Source organism: Anguilla rostrata, chromosome 7 (genome assembly GCF_018555375.3).
Source record: "Anguilla rostrata isolate EN2019 chromosome 7, ASM1855537v3, whole genome shotgun sequence".
Taxonomy (NCBI): domain Eukaryota; kingdom Metazoa; phylum Chordata; class Actinopteri; order Anguilliformes; family Anguillidae; genus Anguilla; species Anguilla rostrata.
The window spans coordinates 35,714,200-35,729,583 of record NC_057939.1 but is presented as its reverse complement, the minus strand read 5'-3'; the positions used below and the strand labels follow the sequence as shown (position 1 = coordinate 35,729,583).

The following is a 15,384-nucleotide window of genomic DNA, read 5'->3' as shown; positions in this document are numbered from 1 at the left end:
ATGTAATGTTTTAATGGGGAGTTGCAGAATGTACATACGTAGTAATTGTTTGTATGTGGCTAGATAGAGAACAGGGCGAGGTAACATGAATGTAGAAATGCGGCGTTTGCTGATAAGAAGGTTTTGTAAGTGAAGAAATATAGTTAGTAGAAATGGCACAGTGGTGAACTGGTGTAACTTTGTAATAAAAGGAATACATTTGCCGTCATGAAATGCATATGGGTGGCCGTGAGTGACTTTTGGTAAAGAAAATATAAAGCGTAAGAAAACGTTAGTGTAAAAGAGGAAATTGTCTGCCTGAGGGCGAGGCGGGATTCAATCCTTCAACCGGAGGTTTAGCAGTCTGTGACTTTGTTAATGCAGCACCATGACATAGCTATGCAATGCGTGAAATATCATTAGCGAACCTGTCCATGGTTTTAAAGAAGAGCACAGGCCAGTAAGCACAGAAGAGCTCCCGTTGAATCCATTTGGCTTTGCAATATTGTAGCCGGTTAATAACTCAACGTGCAGACGGTACGTCATAATGCAGTGTATACGTTTGGTGAACGGCGGGTAGATATGGTGCAAAAGCAATAATTGAGAAGTAGTAGACAATTATTAGTGAGGGTAAAAGCAGGTTAAAGAAACATGTTCCTAGCTAGGATTGAACCTAGGACCCGATGTTCCCAAGACTGTAACCTTGCACACTAGGCCACAGGCAGACTACCTGTTTAAACTGGAAATGTTTCAGAGGAAAAAGGTATGGGTATTTTGCGTGTATGCGAGTTTTTGATTGGGTCGTGTAGGTGAAGATTTGGCTGGTGTCGGTAAAATGTCCAATCGGGAAACATTTTGTTTCTGCGATAGGCGGCAGGAAAAATAAGAATTAGAAGAAGACAAAGAAGAAGACGAAGAAGAAGAAGGAGAAAATGCAAAATCTTCTTAGTTTGGGGTTTTATTGTGTGGACATGTGAAGTTGTTTATTAATTCTGTCTGTTGAAATGGGGTGAGAATGTACAGAATTTCATGTTTTTAGGTCTGAGTGTCTGTGGCTGTTGTGGTTATTTCTGTGGGGAACCCTGAAATGTATTTCTGTATTTCTGTCTCTGTTTTTCCCTGTTTTTCTTCTGTTTTGTTCTTCTCGTTCCCCTGTTGGTTAATTGTATTATTGCTTTCAATTATTTTATTATTTCTCGTTATTTAATCATCGTCCCCACCTGCCTCTCGTTTTCTCTTCCCTCTGGTTTGTTCTTTGAGTTCACCTGTGTCTTGTTACCCCTGTCTATTTAAGTTCTTTGTCCCCTTAACTCGGGTGCTGGTTCCTTGTGTTTGTTTCCGACTTGTGTTTGTTTTTGACCTTATGTACCTGCCCGTGTTTTTGACCTGCTTGTGCGTTTCTGCCTTTGTCTCCGCTTGTGCTTCTGCTGTTTGTTTTCCGTACTTGTGAAGTTCTGTTTTTTTTTTTTTTTTTGTATTCTTTTAGTTTTCGTTATATGCCCCTCGTGGCTCTTTGTTTCTTCTGTTTTTTGTTAGTAGTCTTATTTGTATCAACGTTTTTTAGTTTCGTGTTTTTCCCACTCTGCGCCTGGGTCCTAACCCCCGTACCTTGACAGTATAGGTGTATAGGGCATGACGTCCTAAATGTCTGACCCAATTTAAGATATACACTGAACCTAAAATAATAAATTTAGAAAACACAAAGTGATCTGTAGAAGACCTTTCTAGTCAAGCATATATGTAGCATTGGCACGGTTTCATCCAAATCTAACCATAAATTTCAGTTATGTTATTTATGGACAGATACACACCCAGAGGTTATCAGTCGCCTAGCAGTGGCGGTTAACAGGGAATATGGAACAGACACCTGTTTTTTTTTGTTGTTTATTTTGTCCCTTTGAGGCGCTGGTGCTCCCCCTGGCGACTCCACTAAAAGTGCAACGCCTGCGCTGAAGGGGCTGTCAAATGACAGGCGCAAGAACCGCTTGTTTGACTGTTCATGCTGAAAGATAAGAAACTCCTCCCTGCCGAAAGCACGCGTACTCTGCCTTCTCAGCGAAATGGTCTCATGGATTATCTCTAGACTTGTGGTGTAAGTAATTGTGTTGTCTCTTTTTTTAAGTAACGATTCGTTTATACTTGCAATTCATTGACTGTTCTATGGTAGACGGAGCACCGCCGATGTGATTCGGACAGATGTTATTATCATAACTGCTTGCGACACGGTGAATCGGGGTGTTGTGCGGGCTGTCTGAGACTCAAATAACATCGCTTTACTGCAGCTATAGCAGGAATTGAAATGTATGTTTTCATTTGGGTTTTTGTCTCTAGCGGGGGTAAAGTAATAACACGTAAGATTTGTTGACCACTTCAGTTTTGGTTTAAACATATTTTAGTTGTTAGTTTTTAATTACCTTCCTGTTTATGGAACTGTATCAGTGTATCTATAGCTACTGGCTTTTGGTTGATTCGAGAATCCTTTTGTTGCCACGTCCATTCGATTGAGCAGCTATTTCTCTGGGGTATCTAATTGCAGTATGAACTGATTTGTGCGATGTCTTCGCCTATGTAATGTGCATGTGTAATTTTTGACATGAGCTATCAATTTTTTTCGGACAAAGAAATGAAACTCTGCCTTTTAGACTGATGGAAATCCTATTCATGCTTTACGCTGACGTAATTGGCGCTACCCTTTTCTAGATACCTGACACATTAATTTATTCATCATTATTGCACTCACGCATCCCAAAACGTGCATTAATCAGAGGAAAATCAAATGTGTATAGTCTATCGTCTTACAAAATACATGCGCTTTTAAAGACCGTTCGCGTTTCCCTTGGTTAGCCATTACGTTTTAAAGGAAAACCTGCTAGACAAAAATCTAATCTCATTGGTCGAAATATTTCGCTAGATGACATTTATGTTTCGTTGAGCCATTTATAAATGTTAAGCTTCGGTCCTTTGCCATTAGAATTTTATAAATGGTAAAATGTGGATCGAGGTCCTTTAGACAAGCTGAGCTTGACATAGATATAATGTACACGGTAAAATGAGGTGAAACGTTGGCTACAGAAAGGCCTATCTTAGGCCCATCCATTTTTAAAAACGTGTCCTTTGATCCCGAGAAACAAGATTTAACACTTCAGTTATTCATTTATTTAATTTTATTCATTGAATGTATATGAATATATAGCTCTTGTGATTTAGACCAGGGACTAATTTCCCCTGCAGGGAACAAAAATTAATAGCCGCGTCTTAGGAGGATATGTTTCTGCCTGTGCTTGCCCCATATTTGATGGAAGGATTGTCTATCATAAAAAGCTGTTGTGTAGGCCTAAAGCTTTTCTGTTTAACACATAGATGCACTGAAAGTTTAGACATTAGATTACTGGGGTTATTATTATTATTATTTTTTTTACAAATAAGTGAATATCTTGTGTGATGCAATACAAGCCAAAGCATATCTGTTGCAGTGTAGTATCAGGTGTTCTGGGCCAAGTGCTGTGTCATATGTCCCTTGCATCATAAGTAGCGCTGACCAGGGGCCGCCTTTGTGCCTACTGTACTATAATATGCCATTTTTTATAAATAAAGTTAGATAGTAATTTGGTTAAGTTGATCAGGTCATGCTGTACTCAGTGATGTGTTTCTGTTCTATTGTGTTTGGCTTTTGAAGTGTAAGACAGTATTCAAATAACAACTAATTCTTGCTGAATTCAGGAGGATGTGACAGTTGGCCAAGCATTCCATGGTGGATTAAAATTTCACTCTACAATGTTGCGATGACAAAAACATTATCACAATAATGCATTGACATCCCAGTCAGTTTTTACAAGTGCACTCAGGACTGAAGATGAACTGAAAATCATAAATGATATCCCAGACACCAGTTTCCATTTATATGTAGCTAAATGGAATCATGGGTGGGGTTTTAACAGACTGTAGAAAAAATATGGACCAAGTCACTGTGACACCCATTGTTTTAAAATTGCAGAAGTGCCGTTTTTGGGCGCTGCCATGTTGTACAAATTGAAGGCAGAGACTGCTGTAAAGAAAAGTGGGGGGAGGGAGGGGGAGGGGCTTATATAGGCATGAAGTCTGGCTGAGTCCGGGTTGTCCACTAAGCACGTGAGGTACACTAAGCATGTGAGATCCCTGATTCATCCACAAAATCTTGTCCAAATAACACTAACTTAACACATTATCACATACGGAGACATTAGATGAAGAAACAAACTACAAGAGACAAATTTAATTTTCTTGTGGGGAAGATTGACTTATTTTGACTATTGTTACCATTGACTTACCTTAATGGGTGGCTGAAACACCAATACTGGAGCCAACCATGCTGGCGCTAGTGAGCAGTGTCCCTCAACAAGACCAGGAAATGAGCTTCAGCAAAGAAGCCAGGTTTTGTCCGCTTGGGTTACAGCGGATGAGTTAAACCTGAGCAATAAAGGATTTGTACTTTTTTTTTTTTTGCTGTCCTGTTTAAGATAAAATCTCACAGCTCCTATGGCATGTGTAATTGAGCTGTTGAATTCTCAGTATGTCTCATAAATTTGAACCATTTCTTATTGTTCTTATTCACATGCAAAATGGCATTGGATGGTTGGCTTAATATCAGCATGTGCTGCTCAGCTGAACATTGTTTGGTGTGGCCGAGCAACCACGAAACTGATTAACACAGGTTTTCCAGGAGTTGCTGACTCAATTTAAGTGTTGACAGGGGGAGAGAGAAGAAATTCTCATTCAAAGCTGTGGTTAGTTAAAGTAATAATCTCGAAGATTTTCATTAAAATAAATGTCTAAGTCACTATATATCGCCAAATTAGGTAACACAATGGTGATTGAGCCTATTATATTAATTTATATTATTATAATTTATGATTAAAGAACTGGGTGTCTGTGGCGACATTCCCGGGAAAAAATCACAAGCGGCGCATAGTGACGCGTTTTCCATCACCTATCAGTGGTTGGTCCGCCAGAGAGGGTAGGCGGAGCTAACTCAACAGGCTTGCTCTACAACTCACTTGTGTGTGAGTGGCGTACTATTTTTTCCAGTGTCTGCTTGCGTTACAATAACAGAGAAAGGGGGGGGGTTATGGCACCCTAAAGTTTTTGTGTAACATGAGAGGTCATATTATTTGTTGATGTAGATTTCGTATTACATTTGATGAAAATGTAACATTACTAAATTACATAGCTATTTCCAAAGCTAACGCTAGCTACCGGAGCATGTCAAGAAAGCCAGCATTAGCTTAGACAACGTTGCGCACAGTATCCATCTCTCATATCAGGTAACGTTGCGTTAGTTAGCTAGCTAATGTAATTAACACAATCTAATATCAGCTAACAATTCGAAAAAACGTTAGCTAACGCTACCGACCGGTACCGACCTCGCCAACCATCTCTCGAATGCAATGCTACCTTGTTGCAACATTGCAATGTAGCTAACTAAAGGGGCAGGCAACGGTTCTTCTACTAACCAGTTCACCCCACTGCAATTTTCTCTGAAACATTCTAAAACCGTTTCGTCTCGTTGCGAATCATTGATCTGAACTGGCGTTACCATTATTTCCATTGCCATCAAGTTCATCAGTATATTATAATGATCGGAATAAAGCCGGGGTATACGTGGAGCAGAGCCGGGTCTGATTTATGTGTAAAGATGTCAAGCCGGAGAAAACTAAATAAAAGAATACGGCAGTATGGATTAGCGTTGTTATTTTATTACGCTTCCTCATATTCCTTCAGCCTTGGTGCCCTTTTTTGATGAAATCTTTGTTTTTGTTTTATTCTTCTTGTTCTGATTGCTAATTTAACACCCAGCTCAGCTTTATTCTCGAACAGTTTAGCTAGCAAAACCAGAAACACCAGGGGTAACATTTTGTAAGGCAGTTGTTTCAAAAATATTACACAACAGTCATTCACGAAAAAGACTGTTTATTGTGAACGAGATACATAATTGCACGAGCCACAGCGAATCCCGTGGATTCTTCTCTGCAGTAAAGATGTTCATACCGGGCAAAAGGTGGATAAAGAACGTGTGTGGAAATTGATCATCACTAATTCTACCCCAGATCTGCTACAGCATTTTAACCCGGCTCGGCAGTGTAAAGACTGTTTAGCCTAATGTTAGACAATGAATGAGTATGTACATAACATTATTTTTATAACAACCCTTTTTTGTTCAGTAAATAAGTGTTATAGTTGGCGTGGCCCAGGTGCCAACTGACTGACGTCACACAGGTGACACTGGTTGGATCCGGTTGGATCTATGGGAAGTGAGGTCCAAAACCGCACCTGCAATTACCGTTTCTCGCCATTGGTACCGCCATAGAGAACGAAATGGAAATCTTCGAGATTGTAACTAAGTCATACGGCTAATAAACTGACTCAGAGCAGCATGTCTGGTGCCATCAGTGGGAACTATAGGCAGGGCCATCTTATTCCAGGGTTACAAGCACTGCTGCCCAGTGTCCAGTCGCCCAACACTTTTAGGGGGCACAGACTTGCCCCAAAATGAAAATGAGTTATTAATAAAATGAAAACATTTAAAGCCAGACTCAGCGATATGTCACATGCATTACCATTGTTTCTCTTTGGCATTTTTTTGTGTGTTTTTGGCATGCTGTAGTAGGGGCATGTCGCTGTGAAAAAAAAAAAAAAAAAAAGGTGCCCCTGAGCTACATCCACAGAGCAGTATACAGGAGGCATACACTCTATGCCCATTTCCGCTGTGTACGAATTGATTTAAGTTGGCTAGCAAAATGTCAGTGCCAGGAAATCTGGACAGTGGTGCAACATCAACATGATACATTTTTATGGTAGGCTATCCTCACACCAGCAAGTAGAGATTTTTTTGTAAAACCAAAGTGGCACGCTTTTGTATTTCCAGCCATGGAAGTATTTATTAGGCCATGCAAAGAATAATCCTTGACTGGGGGTGAGGTTATTGGGTGTGAGGTTATTTGATTTTAATGCACAACACGGAGAAGTGCATTCAAATCTTTTCACCTCATACTTTGGAGTGAATTATCCTGTTCATAATATGGTTATGCGCCAAAAAATTAAACAAGCATTTTTGTTAAAGGTGCTGTTTCCCTGGCAACACATGAGGGTCAGACTCAGACTAATATCAACCACAGTAAAGTGATTGTGGTTGTGTTTCAACCACTGCCATCCCACAATAAACTATTTAACTTTGCCTGTGACTAACACATCTGGGGGGCGTTCATTTTCTAACATCACTGATAAAGAACAAAACGAGATCGCCATGGTTAGGGTGGCCAAATGTGCTGCCTGCAATGTAATCACAAACGCAATGTAATAAATGGGCATTTCACACACAAACATTTAAAAAAAATTGGCACATGGGCTCACTTTAACAGGTCATTTAACAAGAAATATACAAAATTAGAGTAGATAAAGCTATTAAATCATTTAAAAAGTGAACTGATAGTTCAGTGATGTTACTTTTTTACTTTATAAGTCAGAAATGATTATGCTAATTTGAATCTGTTTACGAGCATTTGTGCCTGCACTTAATGCTTCACCAAAATCAATGGGCTCATTATAAAAACACTATCCACACTGAAGGCATTATTACTCATTTTATCACATGAAAAACTCACTGTGAAATGTTTTAGATGTTAATTGGTTGTTATTTATTCATACCTTCATATATTTAGGAATATATTTTTGTGGATTCCGCTGATTATAAATTTCTTGCTTATTTTCTATTCATGCTGGAATGTTTTAACTGATAACCATGGTCACATCCTGGATTTAGTCTGTTCTTCTGGTCTCATTCCTTCAGATGTTCATGGCTTCGACTTAAACATTTCTGACCTTATTCTCTGAGATAAGTAAACTCACCCGTGCACCTGTGAATTCCGCACTGCTCCACACCCCTGCACTCTGCTCTGAAATTTCAAATTTCAATTTCTTCCATTCAAAAATGCGTGCTATCAATTTATGGCTCTCTCAGGCCTTCGCACCGGCCACTCAAATCCGGCCACTAGCTCCTCGCTGGGTCCTGTTTTCTCCAGCTTCGGCTCAGTTGACACAGATCAAATCTCCAAACTCATTAACTGCTGCAAACCCACATCCTGCCTTCTAGATGCTATGCCCAATGCCTTACTTAAAGCCTGCCTCTCTATAATCTGCCCTGCTATTGTCAATATAATTAACAGTTCACTATCCTCTAGCTCTTTACCTAATGACCTGAAAATCACTTCCATCACCCCAACAAACAACAAACTACAGGCCAATTTTATATTTACCATTCCTGGCAAAAGTTCTGGAACATATAGTGGCATCCCAATTACAAAACCACATGCAGAAAAATAACTTGTATGAGCAATTCCGGTCTGCTTTCCACTTGAAGCACAGCACAGAAACTGCCCTGGTGAAGGTCATTATCATCTGCTCATAGCTGCTAATGCAGGTGCTGTTGTTATATTGGTTATTTTAGACCTAAGCGCAGCGTTTGACTTTGTTAATCGCAGTCTTCAAATCGCCCCTGGCCCCTGTCACCCAGGCCATGCCCCAGGGCTCAGTGCTAGAACCACTGGCTTTTCTGATTTATATGCTACCTCTTGGTGAGATCATTCGAAGGCATGGTCATGTTTTCCAGTGTTTTGCAGATGATACACAGATTTATCTCTCTTCTCCTTCCAAACTCCCTCCGTCATCACTGCTCATTTGCCACAGAGACTTAAAGCAATGGATGACTGTCAACTTCCTTCAGTTAAATAGCGACAAAACAGAAATTTGAGTAATTGAAAATAATTCCAAGCTATCCAAATTCAGCCACTTCACTTTAAATATTGATGGATTCTCTGTTCAAGCCTCAATGGCAGTTTGTAACCGAGATGTCATTCTCAATCATCAGGTGTTTTTTCAACCTCATGTCAATAATCTGGTCAAAACTTAATTTTTTCACCTTAGAAATATTTCTTGCCTTCGTCTTTCACTATCCACCCTCACTACTGAATGCTTAATTCATGCTTTTGTTGCCTCCCATCTTGACTTCTGTAATTCTCTACTCTGTGGCCTCCTTAATATCCTACTGACTAAACTTCAACACGTCCAAAACTTTGCTGTGAGAGTGCTAACTCACACTAGATCCTGGCAAAACATCATACCGACATTAAAAACCCTACACTGGCTTCCCATCAAGGCACATATCAATTACAGTATCAATTAAAGTTATTTTCTCACCTACAAAGCTCTCAATGACCTGGCCCTATCTCACTCATCTGCTAAATGTATGCACCTCCCCTCGCACCCTTTGCTCCCCTAATTCTGGCACTCTACTCACCATCCCAAAGACCCATCTCCATACTTTGGTGAAAGAGTTTTCTCTGTGGCCACTCCGTCTCTGTGGAATGCTCTTCCAATGAACATCAGGGAAGCAGAAAGTGTTGAAATTTTAAAATCCCTACTCAAGACTCACCTCTTCAGCATAAGCTAACCTTCAGTATGGATTTCTACATTTCTTGTTTGTGTTTATACTTTATTTTGTACTCCCTTTTGTCTGTACTATTGTCCTATGTATCTGTCTTTCCTTCTGTATTTACTGTACTTCAACTTTGTTAAGTGACCTTGGGTTTAAGTGATCTTGGGCTCTGGAAAGATGCTATATAAATAAAATGTATTATTATTATTATTATTATTACTCAGCCAGCCTTTTGTGACAACCACAGATTTGAGATAAAAAAATGAGCATCAAAAAAATGCCCCTAACTGCTAGGAGGGGCATGACCTGTTACCTGCTTGCCCCCCATGTAGTTAGAGAATGTGAGCTGGTTGAGTGGATGAATCACTCAAATTCCTTTGATCAGTCTCTGTGCCCCCATTATCAAGAGTTTCAAGAGGGATGTAACCACATGTGCCATCAGGTCTGACAGCTAGTAAGGCCAGGCTAATGGGGGGAAACCACTCACATGTCACAATTTGAATGACTAAAAATTGTTGTGGGTGGTCAGATTGCCCGATAGTAACCTACTGTGCAATTGTCAAAATCTCTATGACCAAGGTACTCCCACAAGTTAATTCGGTACCCTGAGATTAGAAAACTAGATGTTAATGTTCTGCTCATCTAGCGGATGTCGCTTGGCTAGTTTGCTAAAGATGTGGTAATGCAAAGGTCTCGTAGCAGGTTACTGTGACAACACTCTCTGACGACGCAACCCTCAGATTAAATAATAGCGACGTTGCCTTTGGCATTTGCCTATGAAAACCTTTGGATGAGTGGGAGGCCTGGGTTCAAATCCACCTACCATTCAGGCAGAATCTCTTACTTACTTACAAACATTACACAAAATGCCAATATCCAAGGAACACGCTGCCCTCCACAGAATAATATGTTAAATCTGAACCTGTATTTTTACAATGTAGAGGTTATGGAACTCCATATATGCCGAGCAATATACAATGACCGCCATTATGTTTGGGACAAAGACATTTTTAAAAATTAATCTGGCACTGTATTCCACAATTTTAGATTTGTAATCAAACAATTTTCATTGTTTGCAACTGTACTGTGTGAATGGGTAGAATGAGAATGTGTAGAAAATGTAAATTAATGTTTGATACCGAGACTGTAGTAAAGTGTTGTATCCGAAAGTTAAGACCATAGGCAGATGTATTAACTTAACATATAATAAACATACAATAATATAATGATGTGACTGGGATATACTGCAAGGCTGGGTGTTTGTCACTTAATTTGCAGCTGCCACAGATTCTGTGACTTCAGTCAGTTTTGGGTGGTAACTCTTAACGTTAGCTTAACCTACAGTGTTATTTGTATAGGCCTGAGTATTTTAGCAATACCCGTTTGCCAAATGCTGGGAGAAACAAAGTGCGACAATGTATACAGATTCTGGAATTCGCTGGGATCAAGATTCTCATCTTTGTCAGTTGTTACAATCAGATGTTTGACCTGTCAACAGTGTTGATGCCCTGCACTCCTTCCCCCATTACAGTAACATCAATGACAACGGGCATTCATCAAAAACTCAAACCTCCTAATGTGCAACATATTGTACCAAAACAAACTATGTTCTGTTAAATTATAAGCAAAAAAGGCATTCTCTTTCTTTCCATGATGGATCGAATTAATTGATTAAACGCACCAGCCAGTAAATGTATTTCATTCATGGGCCATTCCTAACAGTACCAGTAACTACCTGTTGATTCGTTTAAAAAGTACAAGCACTTGTCATCATGCAGATATTCCTATTGATCTTTTCTGTCTGATCATTACAATTTGTCTGGGGCTGCTAAAATGAAAGCATGCCCAGCCGAAGTGAAGCTGGTATTCAGGCCCTCCAGTGCTTAAATGGAAATGTACTGTTACAGTGGCAGACACAGATAATGACAGTATTCTCGGGAATCAATAGTACTGCTTATATTGTTGTATATCTCCTAAATGCTTTTTTTTTCAAGTAACATCCGTGCAGGCCTTGTCTGGACTGAGAGTGTTTGGTCATCTTGCAATCGATAGGCGACAGAGTATCTCATGTCCTTCTATGCCGTGTCCCTTTCCCTTGCTGTGCCCTGGAGTGTCTCAGGGAGGAATTAAAAATAGCACGCACGGAGCAGGAGAGGGGAGGGGCTCATTGCTGGAGGGACCCTTGGGCTGTCTGGACTGCGCTGTATGCTTTAAAGTCCTTCCCCTTTTTCTTGCTGCACTGGTGCATTCTTGGGGGGAGAGCCCCTGATGCTTGGCCATCCAGGCATCCACCACATGCATATCAAGGCTCACTATCTAATACACACTACACCACCGCTTACACTTCAGGCACACCGTCTCATACACAAAGAGGCTTCACTCTTACCCTCTTTTGGGGGAAAAGCCAGGGTTTTAGTTAGCCTTTTTATCAAGTGAAACAAAAACAAAGGATTTAAGCATTTGAATTACATTATCTGTCTGTTCAAACACCCTTACCATGGACAATGTAGCATATACATTATCCACTTACATGGCTGGAATTTTCCTCAAGCTTTTCAGGTCACGTACTGTACGTCACTGAGATGTACAGATGCCTGAGAACTGAACAGATTATAAGTCCATTTCATTAATAGCAAATGGGTGTAACTCACTTCTCCCCTTCAGAGAACACAGCCACAGTGTTCTCTGAACTTTAGGCTGATCTGAGATCAGTGAGCTGGGTGCTAGGGGTGGGCAAACATGGGAATGGAATATATTTACCCTGAGTAAGCGCTGGGGTAGTATTTTCTGTGATGCACTGCTGTTTGGGCTTATTTTAGCTCTCTCCGGCTCTGTGTTGTTGCTCATAAATAGCTCCTATTACCGCTGTCTTTTCCAGACAAACAAGTTCTGTGGTCACTTGTGGGTGTTAAGATATGTTAGCTGTCCACAGGTGTGAGCAGTGAGAACTGCCCACTCACCACATTGGCAGAAAGACATTATAAAAAGAAAACTGGACATCACTTACATTACTATTTACATATTGTCTATTAATAATAGGTATTTATTGGACAGAACACTTTTAGTTTCCCAATGTGGAATAAATCCTTATTGTCAAGCCATGTCTGGTAATCACAGGGCCACCCATAAATCGATCACTGGTGTTAACAGGAAGTCAGAAACTTCTTACAAAGAAAGAAATGCTTTGTGCTTCATTAAGTTCAGTTCACACCCTCGGAAGTTTGTTCCCCCCTACAGTGTATTTAGATCAAACTACCTCCTCTGGCAACATCAGAATATTAAGTGAATAAAACCACTTACGGACAATATACATTTAAAAGCCAGAAAGACACTTGTCCACTGCTACAACACTGTCGACATTGTCGAGGAGAACAGGTGGGTGATGCTCAGTAAAGGTGCCATGCGCAAAGCACTGTTGAGGGAATACTCAAAGGAACAGTGGGCCTTAATGGATTGTACAGGCACACAGTGGGTGACTGTTCCCCCACCATTAAATACTTTTAATATAGTATCTAATATAAGCTCCAGTCTCCTGTTCAGCAGCGAGAAATATATTTAGTGCTATTGGATCTTTTCCTCAGAATGAGCCGAGCTTTAAATAACCAGCACCTGCCGTCCTCAGTCTAAAGCCATGGCACATTACGGCTGAGGTGGGCTGTCTCCTTGCTTTGGGTTCAAGCCATACAACCTGATTCTGTTGCCCTGAGATTGAGATGATTCATGAGAACATGGTTTTCTCATGCATGAAACTTTATCTGTCTGCCAGAGCGCCACTCTTAAAGTTGACCGATGATTGGCGGGGACTGCGTTTCGCAGGATTGGAGAGCACCATGTGGTAGCTAGGGGCACCCGAGACTCTTCTCTGCTGATTTAAAAAATGAGAAGAGAGGCCTGAATCCTTTCCTGGGTTTCACTTTCTATTTCCCATTCAGGGAATAATTATTATTATTTTATACCCCTATACTTTTATCTAATACCCCTTTAAGTAATTGTGAATAATATTGTTTCTTTTCTGTCTTCATGTACTTGATTGTTTCTGTATATAATTAAATTTTGAATTTGTGTTCTTGTGCTGCACTTCATATATTTTGAAGATGTAACAGTTCTCCAGGCAGTGGTGTTTGCCAATTTCATTAGCAATGTAAAGCACACCATGCATGTTTTTGAGCACTTTTTTGAGCATCTGAAAATATGCTGGGCAGAGAATGCCATGCAGCAAAGCCTGTGTGCCAGTCAAAGGCCTTATGGCTCAACCATCTTTCAACTCACACAACTGAAAGTTCTTCCACACATCACCTGCAGATTTGATTCACATAAGTACCTCTTCTCCCCATGTGAACCATGAATTCATCCACACCCCTACTTTCTCTCTTATCTAGTCTTAACTGAAGGCGTGGTCAGCAGCCATTTCCTCCATTGTGGATAGGCCATTGTTTGCAGGCCATGGTCCCATGACTGCTGTCTTCAGTAGCACCCCCCTGAGCATGCCGTATTCATCTCAGATTCCCATATTCAATCATTCCAGCTCGGGAAATCAGATTAGCCAAAGGATTGTGAGAAATGTCAGAGGAGCAGCCTGCTTTGTTCCAGATGCAGAGTTAAAGTCTGGCTGGGTTAATGCCTCTGCTCCATGTGTTTAGATGAAGTAAGCTATTGTTTTTATGCGGCCAAGGACGGTGGTGGACCCACAGTTTTCACTTGGTGAGTCTCGTAAAGCCAGAGAGCACAGAGAAGCATGACTCATCTCTCTCTCGTCCCCACCCTTTGTGCTTCAATGCTTCTGCTCTCTGCCTGCAAAAAAAAAAACCATTAACATTGAAGAAAGGGATCCACTTATTTGTCAGGATAACATCTGCAATATATGTAGTTTTTCAATGTGGTGTCATGCTCTCACAGCATTGTCCTGACATTGCTGTGACTTCATGACAACAGCACAACGGCAGAGCAATGTAAGAAAGACTTTATGTGGCTGGGCATGCATTCTTCCTCCACTGAGGCTGGGTGCGTAAATGACCTACTTATCACTGGCAATATTTTAAGAGAAGCAGACTGCAGTGTGTGTGCGTGTACATGTGGGTGTGTGTGGGTATTCCTTGGTGGAGTGCAGTAAGGTCAAGCTACTTCTGTGGTTACTCCATAGTGTTAAACACGTTTTATACGAGTCATGCATCTGCAAAATTCTCAACTTGCAGTAAGTAAGCCTTCCATACCAAGAGTGTGGATTCAACACAAATCTAAATCAGATTTTGACAGAAGCTAGGCCAGTGTGTGCAAGTGTGTGCCTGTATATATTCCTGGGCGTGTGTGTGTACATGTCTTTGTGTCTATGTGTATGTGTCTTCTGTACCTATTATGCTTTTGTCTTGTGTGTGACTTGTCTGTGTGATTGCATGTGTGTCTGTATTTATAACTGTGTTTCTATTCATATTTATTCAGTGTGACTTGCTAGTTTGTATATGTGTATTTGTGTGTCTGGGTGTCTATATTGTCTGTCGATGTGTACCTTTGTGCTTGAACGTGTGTGTATCTGAGGCTGTGCCTGTGCGTGTCTGTGCAGTTGTGGTCTTATAACTAAAAGCTTGCAGGTTAAATTACCAGTGTGTTCTCATAAGGTTAATGCTTGACTCAAATAGCTTAAGTTAATGTGCAGCTGTTTGAATAAAGGGTATCAGATAAAAATGGATCTACTGAGAAAATAATGTCATGCAAACAGTCAATTATTATACAAAAATCCTCAGTCCTTCCTCCAAAACCAATGAAATTTTCAGATGAGACGTGTATAATTGATGGACTTGCGGTGAAAAAGTGCACTTGATAGGCGGAGGTGATGGGGTTTCAGCTGCTTTAAGCTCCATTGGACTTCTCTGCATTTCTTTGTGTTGAATTCACTCTGTGTGCATGTCTCTGCAGCACCACCCAATTTCTGCCTTGTCAGCACC

At 40.5% G+C, this 15,384-nt stretch overlaps 1 protein-coding gene across 3 annotated transcripts in view; it reads left to right on the top strand.

The window, feature by feature from the left end:
• The first annotated feature begins 1,910 nt into the window (after positions 1-1,910).
• The window catches only part of reep1 (receptor accessory protein 1), a 48,590-nt gene continuing 35,116 nt past the window's right edge, over positions 1,911-15,384 (top strand). For 2 of the 3 annotated variants that reach the window (XM_064344151.1, XM_064344150.1), the window contains exon 1: positions 1,911-2,071. In XM_064344151.1, the coding sequence (XP_064200221.1) occupies positions 2,040-2,071 (32 nt within the window). In that variant the 5' untranslated portion in view covers positions 1,911-2,039. The remainder of the gene's footprint in view (positions 2,072-15,384) is intronic. The other variant, XM_064344152.1, reaches the window with a different exon arrangement.